Raw genomic sequence first — 13785 nt, forward strand, 5'->3', positions numbered from 1 at the left:
AAGCCAAGAGACAGAAAACCTGAGTTCTCTTCAAGCCCTGACTCGCTATGTGGCTTCAGGCAATTTCTGCTTGATCTTGGATTCCTGGTTAACAATCTATAAAATGGGGAGAACAAGAACTGCCTTTCACAGCTTGTGGAACTGTCACGAGGATCAAGTGGGATCATAGGCAGGAATGTATCTTGTAAACTTCAGAACACTGCTCAAAGAACAGAACTTTATGTTCTTCCCATCTTTAAAAACTTGGAATCATAAATGGAAAACACAATTTTTGGAGATAATTTAGCTAAGTGGTACCAGCATCCACCATTACTGTAGCAAAATATTATAGATGTGGAATGTGATTCTTGACCCGTATTTATTACAGATACACCATATTAAAATCAACTGATGTTTCTGAAAATTAATTCACTTAAACATCATATCTAGGCTAATCCTGGACCTTTTTGCAGTGAGTCAGGGGTATGTTACAATATATCCCTCAGAGGACAGTCTAGAGTCACCGGTATGATAATTTAAAGGCCAACATTTGAACTCAGGTCTCTTTAGGAAATTAAGAGGGTGATGTGTCATAAAAATACTCTTCCCTTTGCACGAGTCATGTATGTAAAAATAAAGTATGCTTATGAAGTGATTTTAGAGTAAGCCTCACGTTAAATACATACACACTCACCCCAATACCCCTGATATCTTAGCAAATCCTTAATGCCCTGGATAAAGCCCCACAGGAGAGAGAAAAACCCTGTGAGGCTACCTCCTGACTACTGCACTCAAAGTAGATTTGGAAAAAGTAGATTGAATTGATGCCTGAGATTTAGAACTGTTCATATTTTAAGAGCTTCGTTTTTGAACAGAAACGACAACAAAGAGAAACCAAAAGAGTTACACTGAGCCAAGATGTAGGAGGACGAACAGGGCCTGTAAATGGGAACTTCCTACCAGAAAGAAAAACAACGCTAAGATTACATAATAAGGGGATCATTGAGAGATTGGATGTGCCATTTATCAGTGTGAATCAGTATCAGTAAAATTTTCCTTTTCACAAAAACACGCACACAAAGATGCCTGAAAGACCATGAGGAGCTGGAGACTACCATATAAAGAGAGAGAGTGAGGACGGTTCTCTGGGCTTCAACTGGAGACATTTACTGCTTCACAGGACAGGAAGAGAAACAGTTTTATTAACTTTAGTTTGAGAAGCTTAAAGGGCCAAGTTTGCATGACATAATTCTCAGAATTCTTAGGGAACAGAAGAGCATAACTATCACTCACATTTCTCCTGTGATTATATTTACTTTTCCAGGAGAGGATTATCATTCTACAAACTAAAAACAGTATCTTGCTAAAAGTATATTCATCTTTCTAAAATGTTACCAGGAGATTATTTTTCTCCCTTACTATCCATTAGTAAAGGAGGGTATAAAAATGTATCATAAGGCTTCATAGTTTTACAGCCAAGAGGGCCAAATATGCATCTTGAGAGGCTGACTCTTTATTGGTATCCCTTGCTGGGCCATATGACAAGAAAACCCAGAAACGTGGCACTCCCTGACTACAAAACGACTACAATTTTGTAGAAGAAAGGTCTCATCATCTGTAGACAATACATAATGAGACTGAGAACATCTAGGCAGAAGATCTAAGCCAAAAGGCTGACAATCTTTCCTGAGGGTGAGTAGGCAGGTGAGGATTATTCCAGGGAAAGGGTGGAGAATAAGACCAACAGCCAATCAAATGTTTTAGCGGTTATAGCAAACTATACCAAGACAAATTTTAAAGCATTTGGAGTCAATTAGGAAATAAGGAGAAAATGAGCCAAGCATGGCGGTTCATGCCTGTAATCCCATCACCTTCAGAGGCCAAGGTGGAAGGATCACTTGAGGCCAAGAGTTTGAGATCAACCTGGTAAAAATAGTGAGACCCCCATGTCTACAAAAAAAAGTTAAAAATTAGCCAGGCCTGGTGGTACACACCTGTGGTCCCATGTACTTGGGAGGCTGAGGCAGGAGAACTGCTTCAGCCTGGGAGTTCAAGGCTGTGGTGAGGTATGATGGTGCCAAAGCACTCCAGCCTAGGTGACAGAGCAAGACTCTGCCTCCTTTAAAAAATAATAATAATAATAAAGAAAAAGTGATCTAGCAATGTCACTCAAAACAGGAGAGTTCTTCATCAGCTAGGCAAATGAGTACTGCTCCTGACAGAAGCACACAAGAACAGGCAGCCTAGAAGACGCTTTAAAAAATAAAAATTAAAATTAAGCAAATCCTTCAAATAACATAGCTAGACTTCCCTGAGTCACTGATGATTCAATCCAGCTCTGGTATCCTCATAGAAGGTATAGGAAGGACTGATGGCAATTATGTTGCTGAAGGAAAAAAATTATAGGCTAGTGGGCTTCAAAAGTAAAACAGCTAGTTATGAGTCAAGTCAACAAGATCATAGAGGACCATGTCAAAAAGGAAAGAATGCCCACAACTCAGGAGTATGCCTAAACTGGTTGAAGTCAGTGAGAATGCTTGCCCGCCTCAAACATGTTTGTCAACAAGAATCTGTCTTTGTACCAGTCACAGAAAACAAGACCCCAGCAACAAGAAAATGAAAAAATAAATCCCCAAATAATGGTAAGCATGCATTGGCAGAGATTTCACAAACATATGTTCTATAAGGAGTGACAAACTGGATGTGAACTTGGTCCTTAAGGATGCAAACTACCTGAGGGCAGGGACACGCTGTCTGGCCATACAGCATCCATTAACGTGGCAGGTGAGGTCACCATTAGCCATCCATTCCTGGTGCCTAGCCCATGGGTCACTGACACTATGGCTCTGTGAATGGTTATAAGATAAATATTAAATATAAGGGAATAATACGCAGTCAAAAATTTATGCTGCTGGAAGAGAAAGAGGTAGTTTTGTGTGACTGAATTTTTCAGGTGCTTTAGACAGGGACCATAAATGTCCTTGAAACCAAAGTACTGATGACAGTGGGCAGAGTTTTTGTTTTTTGTACAAATCAGGAACGGAAAAACATGAGTATGCAACCAAATCACTGCAACTAAAAAAGGAAAGCCACAGAATAATTTTGGTGATATTGTACTTGTTCTGGGGGTTGCCATGGAAATCTGGGAGCTAAGCGACTTCACTTTCCATATTTACCAAGTGACTCCGACCCACTCTAATGGCAACCCCATCATACAGGGGAGGCAGGAGCTCTGTTTATCACAGAACCCAGAGGCGAGGCCAGGAAAGCACTCACAGAGCCAAGCCAAATTCACACGTCTTGGCAGGCCCAAACAGGTCTGGCTCACGGAATACACAGAGCTGGAGGGTAAATACGAAACATTTGCGGGAGGTTTCCCACCATGCAAGGGACTCTGTCAGAATACAGGCTAATATCCCAACTTTCCATGGTGCCTAAGAGTAGAGGGCAAAAAGAAGAGGCAAGAGGACTGTTCTTTAACAGCATCTCAGGATGCCTCATAGAGCCAAAAGGAGGGAACAGAGTCTCCACATGATCAAACAAGGAGAAAAGGGAGTTACCAGACAGAGCGAAGTTTTACAAAGACAAGGAGATTTATATAAAAAAAATAGGAAGGCAAACACAAAATACCCAGAGGCTTTCCTGTGCTGTGGTCAGGAGAGAGGTGTACTTTCTCCTACTTGCTAAAGTTTTGCAATAAAGTCTGTAATGTATCATCTTGACAAGATGGGATGATAATAGCACGGCAGCTTAATGAATTTTGCAATAAAAAGTGATGAGTGCACAGCAATTTCTGAGTTTACCATCTCTGGGAAATACCCAAGTACATGGGAAGCTTGGAATCAGACTTTCTGAAGCAATTTTTACCCCCTGTAGCTCTTGCTCCTGATAATAGTGACATGCCAAGCCACACTAAAATCTGAGGTGGTCTCATTTCAGGCTGACCCAGCAGCCTCAGTCCCTATGATAAAAATAAACTTAAAAAGCAGTCTGTGTAATATGTTTGGGTATATAAAAACAGTTTGGGCAATTTTTTTTTTAAAACAAGATCTTAAAAAGGAGTTTGGGTGATGATAGACTCTACACATTGAGTTGAAAAGTAGGCCAGGAGCGGTGGCTCATGCTTGTAATCCCAGCACTTTGGGAGGCCGAGGCAGGTGGATCACAAGGTCAGGAGTTCGAGACCAGCCTGGCCAGTATGGTGAAACCCCACGTCTACTAAAAGTACAAAATTTAGCTGGGCATGGTGGCGGGCGCCTGTAGTCCCAACTACTCAGGAGGCTGAGGCAGAAGAATCACTTGAACCCGGGAGGCGAAGGTTGCAGTAAGCCAAGATCATGCCACTGCACACCACAGCCTGGGCGACAGAGCAAGGGTCTGTCTCAAAAAAAAAAAAAAAAAGTGAAAAGCAGAATCAATCTGTTATTTTGATCATAGTACATGAAAGATGATATTAAAACCTTTGACAGATTATCTTCAGCAAAACGACTTCTGATTTTAGTTCTGTGTGGACAGACTGACTCTCTCCCTACGGCACCTGTAATAACCCTTTTCTTTGCAAAGGGAAACAATGCCAATAAAAATGAATTTCATGAGAGAACGGGGAAGTCACTGTGGCTGGCCTGGGATTTCACTGATCCACAGGAAAGAGACATGGAGGCACAATGAGGAAGACTGGCCCTAAAACACCATTTCAGAAACGGCAAGGGAGGAATGGGCCTCTGATGAATGTTGAATAGGAGGTTGAATGATCAGAGTTAAATGGACACTCTATTACTCACAAGACAGCCCTCTTTTCTATGTGAGAACTTGCTTTTAGGAAAAGCTGGTTTCCTGTTAACTTACAGTTGACTGGGATCTGAGGGAGTCCACATACAGATGGCTTATATTCTTGCTCATTAGAAAGAAGGAAACTACACATTTACCTACTTTTATACCGTGACTCACAGCAAAATGGGTTTGAGATAGTGAATGAAAGGTACAATTAGGGAGTTTTGTTTTTAATAACTTAAAACCAAGTGAATATATAAGAAATATGCATTTCTCTCCAATTTAGAAAGTATAGAAAAACATTTGCATCTGCACACAAATATCCCGTATGGGCCACCCTACAGCTGTATTCATTTTGGTGTGTAAATGTCCAATCGATCTGCTACACAGAGGAATATATACATATACACACACTCAGACATGTACTTTTTTAACGAAGCAGACTCACATCATACTTAATGGTATCTGCTTTGTTCACTTGGTGATAGTGCCAAAAGTATGTGCCTAGAATGTGCGTGTTTTCATTTAATGGGTCTAGCTGGAACTTTTTTCCTGCCACCAGCTTTCCACAGCATTATTTTTTAATGGCCACATTATCAACGTGGTTTTCAGTCACGTGTAGTAATTACACATAATTAACCCAAGAAACACATTACACACCTTCTGCAGCCCGTGTGACAATAGGAATTCATGTGAATAAACATGTCATCTGCCAAAGCAAACAGGTGTGCCCAGGGCACCCGGGATCTGCAAAGGCCACCTGAGAAAGGGCACATGCTACAGCTTTGACTGCTCAGAGAAAGGCATTACGTAAGCCTTTAAATAGTATGAATTCCCAGTCATGTTTTCGACAAGGAAGACACACATGAGAAATATATAAGCTGAATTCTCAACCTCTCACTGGGCCTGTCTGGGAGAGGGTCCAGGATGAATTAACAGAACTAAAAAAATTATTCAGAGCTATAATCTCAGCAACTAGTTAACATGATCCATGTAAAACAAGGCCCAAGAATCCACTCCAGCCCCCACCCCCACCGACACTGTACAGCGTGTCCTAGGCTGCTGATATTTTTGCACTCAAGCATCAAACAGGCTGTCTCAGGGGCTGGGGGGACTCTGCATTTCCCTCATGTATGGGCCTCTCTTTTGGAATCTGCAGGCTCCAAAGGGAAGGATATTTCCTTAGTTGTAAGATAAAACTATAGCCTGATGATAATCATCATAATTGTAGCTAACATTTATTAGGTGCTTACTATGGTCTAGGCCCAGTGTCAAGTACTTTATATATACTGGCTCATTTAATCATGGCAATTACCCTCCAAGGAAGCTATTATTAGTGACAGATTTTACAGATGAGAAAATGGAGGCTCAGAGAAGGAAAGTAATGTACTCCAGGTCTCAGAGTGGTAGGTGATAGAGATGACATTAAAACAACTCAGTCTGTCTGCAGAGCCTCCACTTTCAACCACCATGCCAGGGTGCTCCAAACTCCAACAGTGATTCAAAGAGATGTTCTGCTAATGACAGAAGACAAGCCACCCTGACTGTCCCCACCTTCCCAAGCCGATACTTGTCTAAATTGAGTTAGCATCGGCATCACTAGGGTGCTTTAAAAATATAGATGCTTGAGCCCCAGCCAAGACCTCCTGACTCAGAATATCCTGGGTAGGAGACCAAGCATCTGTATTTTTAACAAGCTCCCTACAAGATTCGAATGCACACTCAAGTCTATGAACCACTGTTCCAAGAAACGCATGTCAACATCTTGGTATAAATGCTAAAAATTTGGGACAGAATAAATCCTAAGTGTCACTTTGCAACCTCTTGGAAGAAATCTATAAGGTACAAGACCTTGTTGCTGGCTCCCTTCAATCCTTCTGGCTCCCCCTTCTACAGTCGTCCAGAAAAAGCACAGCGTGTGTGTCAGTACCTTTCACCTAGATGTACCAGTACAGTCTCTGCTGGATGGTGTATCTGTGTGGAAACTTGGAGATTAAACAGTAATCTCCTTTGCTGCCATTCATCTGGCAGCACAGTTGAAAAACCTCGTTCCATCTGTTTGAAGGTGATCGCAAATGAGCGTGAGTGGCTCGGCCAAGTATATTAATGCTACCGTTCAACACATATCGCTCTCTGTGTAGTTGGTGCTAGATTTGGAGGAGAGACTGTCACGTGGCTGCAGCCTGCCAGGATGCACATTGAAGAACCCATTCAATATGGTTCAGCTGCCCCCATGTAGCCCTGGAAGCTGGAACAGATGGTTTTCATTGCTTCTGTAACTCAGGCTAGCAAGGTTTTCACTTCTGTAGCTCAAGAACTGACAAAGGCACCCTTTTGGAGATAAAAAATGTATAGGGAAGGAAGACTACCTGGGTACAAATCCCTTCTCTGCCATTTGCTAACAGTATAACTGCTTAACCTCTTGACCTCAGTTTACTTGTCTGTAAAATGTGGATATAAGAACCTACCTCACAGGATTATCATCAATTGTGGGGATGACACGAGATAATGAGGTTAGTAGGCACATAAGTAGAGCTATAATTATTTTTATTTTTATTGTTATTGTTAGATGAGGCTCAAATTTAGTTTGGCCTGAAAGTTCTTTACCAAACGTATCCATTTGTACTTATACCCCAGCCCCTCAGCATTTTACGGGCAGATGCCCAGCTTAGTGAAACTTTGAACTCCAGGTTCTTAAGTGGAACTGGAAACATTTTCCCTTAGAGATAAGGATGAGTTTGCAGACTAGGTCACAACAGCTAACCCTAATAGAACCCATCTCCTGGGGAACCATCCCACAATTTGAAAGCAAAATAACGACTGGTTAACAGTGTCACTTTGAGGTAGAATGACAGGGTTCAAATCTATACTGTTGCTGTGTAACCCTGAGTGTACACTATTTAATGTAAATTTTATTTCCTTTCGACTGTAAAATAGGGACAGTACCTGTGTCATAGAATTTTAAAGATTAATTGGGATGTTGTGGTGCACAATGTCCAACACAAGAAACCATGTGGTAAGTTATATAGTCATAGATATTAAACACAGACAAGCCAAAAATCAATTTCTAGGGAAAATGTCTTCTAGGTTCAGTTTGGCTAAATCACCTTTCTACAGTTCTCTCCACAGTTCTACAGACAAGAGCTGCCTACTGCTACTCACAGAGAGACTCTCCCATCACAGACCACCGTTCCTATCTATTGGGCCAGAATGGGACCTTCATATCATTTTGTATCTTTCTCAAAACTCCTCCTTTCAGAAAACATTCCTTGAGTGTCTACAGATAACTTTGATATCTAGCTCCTTCCTCACTAAAATATTCAGTGGTTTCCTGATGGTTTGTATTTGTTGCTATGATGCTTTCTAAATCCTGCATTTCCCCATCATTCCCTTTCCTCTTGTCCACAAAGTTTTCATCTTAGAGGCTGCTCCCATTTCACTCCTAGCCCCATTTCCATCACACATTGCCTATGATAGGAGGAGCCACTTGCTGTCTTATAACTGACATAAGTCCCTGCCCAGCATAGAGCATAAGAAACCATCAAGCTCCTCATTCTGAGAACAGACCACAGCTTTACGTTCAGGAAAAGGAAAACAAAACAAAACACAAAACCACCTAGAGAAGACTATAGTAATATACATAGATTAAAGAGAGAGAGTCGCAGGCAGGGACCTGGGCACACAACTGGTCTACTCACACTGAAGGAAAAACCCCTTCTGGAAAATAAGACACACATCTATGAGCATATTCTAATATCCCAGACCATGAGCCTGAAGTGCAGGTGCAAAGGCAGACGCCTGAGCCTGAGGAGCTGCTTCTCCGGGAAGGAAGAGGCAAATGACAATCCAAGGCCAAGATTCACCTCTAAGAGCAAACAATGGGCTCCAACTTTTGCACAGAGTAAGGACAGTGCAGAGAGGCTGGGAGAAAAATGTATGCTGCCAACAACACCTGGAGTCTCTTGGAGGGAAATACCTAAGGGAGCTACTCTGGAAGCCTCAGCCCCATTAAGCATTTCAACTGGGGACTGGAGAGAGGACTGACAAATGGAATGCCAAATAAACATTAACTTGCAAGTGCATCAATGAAGAGAAAAAGGAGAATGACTGGACTCAAAAGGGATCAGGTGGACAGACTTATCAAAAGAAATGAGGTTCTGAAAACGATCGCAGGGCAAGTGTGAAGGTAGAGGAGAGGTATGCAGGAGTGCACATGTGCACTTGCCTATGGGTGCATGTGTGCCCTCACAGCACATCCCTCCAACCTGGCATCTGCTCTGTGACAAGAACCTGAAGAAAGGTAAGGTCACATCAAACCAGGACAGGTGTCACTATGGACTGAAAGGGCACAGCAGGAAACTGACATGAATGGCAAGTGTCCACAGCCCACTGACAATAAGTGAACCCAATTCTAGTTGAGTGGACAAAAGGAACTTGAGTTTGTATACTTAAATTAAGAAGAAGGATGGAAGTCAGTCAAAATTAAAAGCCAGTTTGTGGATTCCAAACAGTGGTACGCATTCCACAAGTGGTACACAAAATAATTCTAAGGTGGGATATGGATGACCACTTTCCATCTTAATGGTTACATATTTATTTTAACACGTTTTAGAGAATAATACAGTGAGACCATTGAAGTCATGTTTTTAGAGATCTTGTGTATCAGGATGAAGCCAGGGAAAGAAGTGAGCTGCTTTAAGGTTAACTTAAAGAAGTATATTAAATAAGTCACAGTGCATGAGCTATGTGGCTGTGGCACAAATGGTGAATGAAGGGTTATGTACATGACTGGCGTTTGGGAAGCACTGAGCTAGGTGTGTGAGGAGGCCTCAAACTGAAATCACGGTTATATGGAAATACATACTTTTTTTCACAAATTATTATATTTGCATAATCATTACCTGTACTTTAATGCCAAAGAATAAATTCAGCAAAGTGCTAGGATAAAGTTTTCTGTCTTTGTCCATAGACCAGACAAAGAGAAAGGTAAAGTATGTGAAAACTTCACAGTGCATTATTATCTGCTCACCCGACAGTGACGGGTGGCTGGATTACAACCTGGGAGGGGGCAGGTCCCAGCAGAACCTTCCAGCTCCTGGCTCAGTCTTCCCCAGTCAACTCTCCCACCACCCCCCGACAGGGTGCCTTCCATGCCGGCTTGGATAGTATGCTAGCTTCGCAGAAAAAAAGGGGTCTCTAAAACAAACCAATATATACACACAGACACACAAATAAATTGCAATCAAAGAACACACAGACTTGCAGTTAAAATGTTTATTCTCTGAGAAAGGAGGGAAAGTTAGGCTCCCTACAAATATCCGAGCATATCTGTATGCTCCGGTCGTGTTTCCAGGGAGCATTTCCTAACATTAAGAGAAAGGCCCTATTGTTCACTGTCTTCCCCTTTTGCATCCGTTGTCTACCATCTGCAGACATGGACAGAGCAGCTTGCTCTGCAGCTGAGACAGACCTGCTTTCACACATCCTTAACTTTCATCCTCTGCCTTGTGTGATAAAATTAATCTTGGACAAAGATCTAGTTGATTTTCTCTTGATCTCCATCTTCATTCCTAGGAGCTCCCAGAGAATGCTTTAAAGCCTATTCCAAAGCTTCTTCTGCTTCAGTCTAACCACATACCCAGCACTATTTTAAGCTTAGGGAATTTACCAATACTGTCTAGCCTCTCCTAATCTACACCGTACACTGATTAGTACAAAACGTTAGGTGACCGTGGCTGTCCTGGAAACCTGAGAAGCACATTACCCCATAGCCTGATGCCTCATTCATTCAGCAGGTGTGAGTGAGGCCAGTTCTGTTCCAAGTGTTCCCTGGTATACTAGCAGGGGCCCAGGCCACGTGTAGACCACAGTGAGAATAACCCCAGCCAGATATTTAAAAAGAACACAGGCTACTGTTAGAAAGCCAAGCCCAGGACAGGGTCAAAGTCCTGAAACCTTGTATATCTGTTGACCTAGAAATTATTCTAAGAATTTATCTAAAGAAATGTTCACGAAAAAAGAGCAGATTTAGTTACAAGGATGTTAATAGCAGCTTTACTTACAAAAGCAAAATATTTGAAACAACCCGAATGATGCTAAATATACCAAGGTACAGCCACACGATGAGATTCAATGATATCTTTAAGTGCAGTAAGGGTTTTGGGATGGGGAAGGTTTGCTTTTAGGAGTAATGGTAAGGAAGGCCATTACTTTAGAAACACAAGGGGATTAAATAAGCACCTTTTTGATGACAAAAGGAAAGATACCAATCCAGATATGAAGCCTCTCCTCTTCAAGGCAAAGTAGCTCACTGTCCTGCCTCTGTCCCTTTACTGTACCTCACAGAAATGAGTAATAATAATGACGATGATGGCAATACCAGCGCCATCACCACCCAGCATTTATTGAGCACTGACTCTGCTCCTGGCAATGTTTGAAGGGCCTTAATCCTCAGAACGACCCCATGACATAGAAAGCATCAACCCTATTTTGCAGAAGAGGAGAATGGGGCCCTGAGATATTAGGTAACTTCCCAAGCCACTCATCGCTGATGAGCAGCAGAGGCAGAATCACCCAGAAGACCTGGGACCAGAGTGTGTTTAACCACTGTGTTCTGCTGCCTCTCTCAATGTACGTATCTCTAAGGAAGCAGCTGTGATGCTGACTTACATTTGTAGTCACTTGTCTACTTTCCTTACTCAGTTTTGAACTCCTTAAAGCCAAGTCCCATGTTTATTATATTCCCAGTCCCTGGTAGATGTCATGTAAACGTCAGCCTCGGTTATCTGTGTGTGATTAAACAGTAACCAATAATGGTAGTAGCTGCTCTCAGTAATTGGCCCTTGCCATGTCCCAGGCCTTAGGCCAGATGCTGAAATGCACAATTTCATTTAATTCGCATAACTTCCTATGAGTGGGTCCTATTATCCCTATTTTACAGATGAGCAAACGGAGGCTGTCTTAGGGCAAAGGCTGAAACAATACTGTATATTTTAGGGGTCAGTACCTGATCATTGCAAAGAACTCAGAAATCCTGAGATGAAAAACAGATGTGATGTAATTGTGGTGATAACACACTGGTATTTGGAACAAGTAAGGTATTGTTCCCTAATTAATTCACTAATGAATTTCAAATATTTTTAGGTGTCGACTCCATGCCAGGCACCATCAGAGGTGGAGTAAAACATCAAGCCATACAAGGTCCCACCCTCAGAGTCACATTCTAGTAGGGCATGTGACTCACGCTAATGGGTATTTCATTACAACTGAGAAAGGAAAGGACACTGGCTCTATGGGAATTGCTAACAAAAGGGGGGCTTGAGAAGCAGTGCCTGAGCTCAGCTCTTATTGTGTAGGAGCAGGAGGAAAAGATACTCAGCTGTTTGTCCACAGGTGATCTGGAAAGAGACTCCTCAATGGCAGCCCTTTTCTTTCATTCTCAATAATATTGCTTTCTGTCCTATCAGGGTTACTCAGCAAAGGCACTTGGGAGGGCACAATGATACAGTCTTCAAGGACACAAAAAGCCAAGTAGCACACAGAGAAAAGCTGGAAGTGTCCACCCTGAGCCGTGCAGGTAGCATGCGATGTCCCTGAATGCCACGCTGGCCCTACACAGCAAAGACTCACGTTTCTCTGTTGACTGAACGGTGTGGAAGAGCGTCAGGGGCCTCTCGCTGCAGGACGGGGGCTTGGAGTCACTGCTCTTCTTCCGAGACAGGTGCAGCTGGGCATTGGTGAGAGGCATATCGGGCACAGTGTTAAATATCTGCAAACAAAGTTTCACAACAAGGTTACTCACATCTGTGAACTGGGAAGAAAACAGGCCCGAACTAGTACAACGGAAAGCTTGGCAGTGTCTTGGAATTGCAAGAAAATATCCGAGAAGACCACTGGCAGTTGCTCAAGACTTCATTTTAAACTTTTCTAGGAAATGGCATTAAACATTCTCGTTTGGAAGCTTATCCCAGAGTTTGATAACCACCCACTTCCATTTCTAACCTCTTCTGCCACAATTTCCACTCAGCGTCTTTTCATTATTCTCTCCAGGGAAACAGAAAGCAGCTGTGCTCAATAGAAGCGACTTTCTGTTAACAGCACTTCAAGTTTTTTGACTACCTTTGTCCAGAACCAATGAATCAAAAATTCCTTTATTTTTCTTCATTCGTTCTAAGTTCTTAACAATTACTTCATAACTTTCTTAAACTCTGAAACATGTATTTAAATAACATTTCATAAAGGGTCCCAGGGCAGGGCACCATTTCCCAATCCTCATCAATTGTCCTCAGCTGCAGCATCCTTTTCGAGTTCAGCAGCTCTGTTATCTGTGATGCTGAGCTTTTCCTCGTTTATCTTGATAAAAGTAACACACACACACACACACACCCCCACACACGTACTATGGACAATTTGAAAAATGCAGAAAAGTCTCAAGAAGAAAATAAAAAATTATCCCGATTCTACCACCTAGAGATAACCACTGTTAGCATTTAGGTTTTATTTATAAGCTTTTTTTTTTTTTTTGGAGGAGGGGCTTTTATTCTTCTAAAAGTTCATGCTAAAAAATGAGAAGAAAATGATAGACAGAAATCATGACAACTCTCATCTTTATTTATACAGATAAAAGTATGGCAGACTTTAATAATTATAATAACTAATACTTCTATGGTGCTTACCAGAATTATAGTAGCCGCCACTTATTGCAGACTCCCTTAGGTACCAGTCATCATACTGTGTACTTTTCATGTAGCTCACTCAGTTCTCAGCAATCCTGAGCAACAGGTAATGTCCTCAGCATTTTATAATGAAGAACGAAGGCTCAGGGGAGGTTCAGTAGCCACAATTGTAGATACAATTACAGAAGATGACAGTTTTTTCTCCCCCCAGATTCCTTTTTAAATGCACACAATAATACTGATGCTCATTCATTCAATCAACACACACCTTTTAAGCATCTCTTTTATAGTAGGCACTATGGGTATAACAGTGAAGGAGGCAAACATGTCCTGTGGTTAGAGAGTCTGCCCTCCTGTAGCT

The 13785-nt window shown here is 42.0% G+C and overlaps 1 protein-coding gene across 16 annotated transcripts in view; it reads right to left on the minus strand.

Annotated features, from left to right (window-relative positions):
- The window catches only part of ARHGAP26 (Rho GTPase activating protein 26), a 473272-nt gene that overhangs the window by 81987 nt on the left and 377500 nt on the right, over nucleotides 1-13785 (minus strand). For all 16 annotated transcript variants that reach the window (XR_010121689.1, XM_055285812.2, XM_055285818.2 and 13 more), the window contains one exon: nucleotides 12379-12517. Coding sequence is in view for 15 of the 16 variants with exons in the window: in XM_055285812.2 (XP_055141787.1) it covers nucleotides 12379-12517 (139 nt within the window). In the remaining variant the exon portion in view is untranslated. The remainder of the gene's footprint in view (nucleotides 1-12378; nucleotides 12518-13785) is intronic.

Source organism: Symphalangus syndactylus, chromosome 7, assembly GCF_028878055.3.
Source record: "Symphalangus syndactylus isolate Jambi chromosome 7, NHGRI_mSymSyn1-v2.1_pri, whole genome shotgun sequence".
Taxonomy (NCBI): Eukaryota; Metazoa; Chordata; class Mammalia; order Primates; family Hylobatidae; genus Symphalangus; species Symphalangus syndactylus.